We start from the raw sequence: 1,955 nt of genomic DNA, 5'->3' as shown, positions 1-1,955 counted from the left end.
TATTATTTTGATATGTTCTCATCTTTGACGTGCCAAACCTGAGCTGCCCTCAGGCAGATTCCTCGGCAACATTAATCATTTCAACTATTCACCTGAGCTACTTGCCTCACATACCTTTACAGACAAGGGCACAAAGGACAAGCGCACGGACATAACCGAACAAACACAAACACAGGCCAACTATTCAGAGGCGAAGCACCAGGCAGCTCTTGAAAAGGAATCATCGGAAAGCAATCATCGAAATCCTTCCGCCGAGCACCCAACCCTTTGATGTAAAACAATAGGCGGCGAGACTCATCTCAACTCATTATCACCATTATCATAATCATCATCCGGTTCCTCATCATAATCAGCCACCTCATCTCCTTCATGCTCCCCGTCGACATCATCGTCATCAGCATCCTCACCCTCGGCCTCATCATCGTCATGTTCTTCATCATCATCCTAATCTTCATCAGCTTCATAATCACCATCCTCATCCTCCTCATCCTCATCCTCTTCCTCATCATCTGTCAACGCTGTTCTCCCTGATCTACGTTCGGCTAACGACCACAATAAAAGCACGTTCAGAGATGCCACCCAAAGTCCGCTGATAACAATCAGGAACAGATAAGGGACAGCAATAGCCCATATCTCACCACAGCTGTTTTCCCGTCAGTGCGAAAGCAAGCGATTGAGAGAAAGAGAAACAGAGAGAGATGGGGAAAAAGATAAACTTGCTCAATGACAACTGCCTCTGTTTGATGATAGACAGTTTCCCCGTTCCTCCAAACCTCCTCATCAAAAACTTCCCCCAGCTGTCGCGTCTCAGTGAGAAACCAGCGAAGCCTGAATGAGTCACGCTCCCATACGCATTGGCTCACCTCGTGCCGCTCAACCTGTCCTGTACCGTCCCGTTCCCGTGGAACAGTGGACGATATCACGGCCCGATGCAGCCCAATACACCCGATATCACAGCCTGTCACCACGCCACTCCACTTATCAACCACATGCAACGACCCCGGCTCACATCGCACTCAACGTACAGCCTCGACAGGTGACGGAATAACCCCAACCCTAACCCTCACCCTAACCCTAACCCCAACCCATCAATCAATGATTCCTTGAACAAATCGCACACAAAGTCTCAACAGAGTGCCTCATCCAACATCAACACAAACCACATTAAACTGTTTTATTACTTTTTAAATGATAAAATGATTCAATAAAATCAGACTAGATCTAAACAGAACAGAACAGCACTCCGGGTGGAGGTGGAGGAGGAGGTGGAGAAGGCGGTGGCGCTGCTTACCTGTGGAGGCTTCTGGCTGAGCAGGGGGTCGGAGGGCTGCGTGAGCTTCACCAGGGAGCTGCGGATGGACTTGTCCCCCTTGGTCATGGCGGACAGGCTGTGTGTGAGGCGGCGGCTGAACTTGTGCGACGGTACGTGCGCCTGGGTGTTGAAGCACGTGTGGCTGTGGCTGCGTGTGTTTGCCAGTGTGCGCGGAGCCTGCTGCTGCCGCTGGGCGTGTGTCTGGGGCGGGAACTGGACCTGGCTCTGGCTGCGGGTGTGCGCGTGTTGGAGGCCGTGCGTGTGCGTGTGGGGGTGTGTGTATGTGACGGTGGCGGTGGTGGGGGTGGTGGTGGTGTCGTGGTGGTGGGGGTGGCGGTGGGGGTGGTGCGGAGGCTCCGCTCCCTCCACTGTGACAGCGACGCGGCCGCCCTCTGCTGCCATTCCGCCGCTGGGAGGCCCTGGGAGCAGACCAGTGGAGCAGACCAGTGGAGAGGTGAGACAGGCATGGACGCACGCACACACACACACACACACCGATGGAGATATGGCCGCGCACACACATACGCGCATGCACACACATGTGCCGAGGCATACACACATGCACACACACAGACGCACACACACACACACACACACACTCTCTCACTCACACACACACACACACACACACACACACACACAC

General features: G+C 53.7%; 1 protein-coding gene across 1 annotated transcript in view; it reads right to left on the bottom strand.

The window, feature by feature from the left end:
• Positions 1–1,449, bottom strand: part of mfsd2b (MFSD2 lysolipid transporter B, sphingolipid) — a gene marked incomplete at its 3' end in the record, with an annotated part of 23,834 nt that extends 22,385 nt beyond the window's left edge. The window contains 1 exon segment of the mRNA XM_084483716.1: positions 1,292–1,449. Coding sequence (XP_084339842.1) covers positions 1,292–1,378 — 87 coding nt within the window. The 5' untranslated portion in view covers positions 1,379–1,449.
• Between the last annotated feature and the right edge of the window lie 506 nt (positions 1,450–1,955).

Source organism: Micromesistius poutassou (genome assembly GCF_964030765.1).
Source record: "Micromesistius poutassou genome assembly, chromosome: 19".
In the NCBI taxonomy this organism is placed as follows: Eukaryota; Metazoa; Chordata; class Actinopteri; order Gadiformes; family Gadidae; genus Micromesistius; species Micromesistius poutassou.
This window is presented reverse-complemented; position numbering and strand designations above follow the sequence as displayed.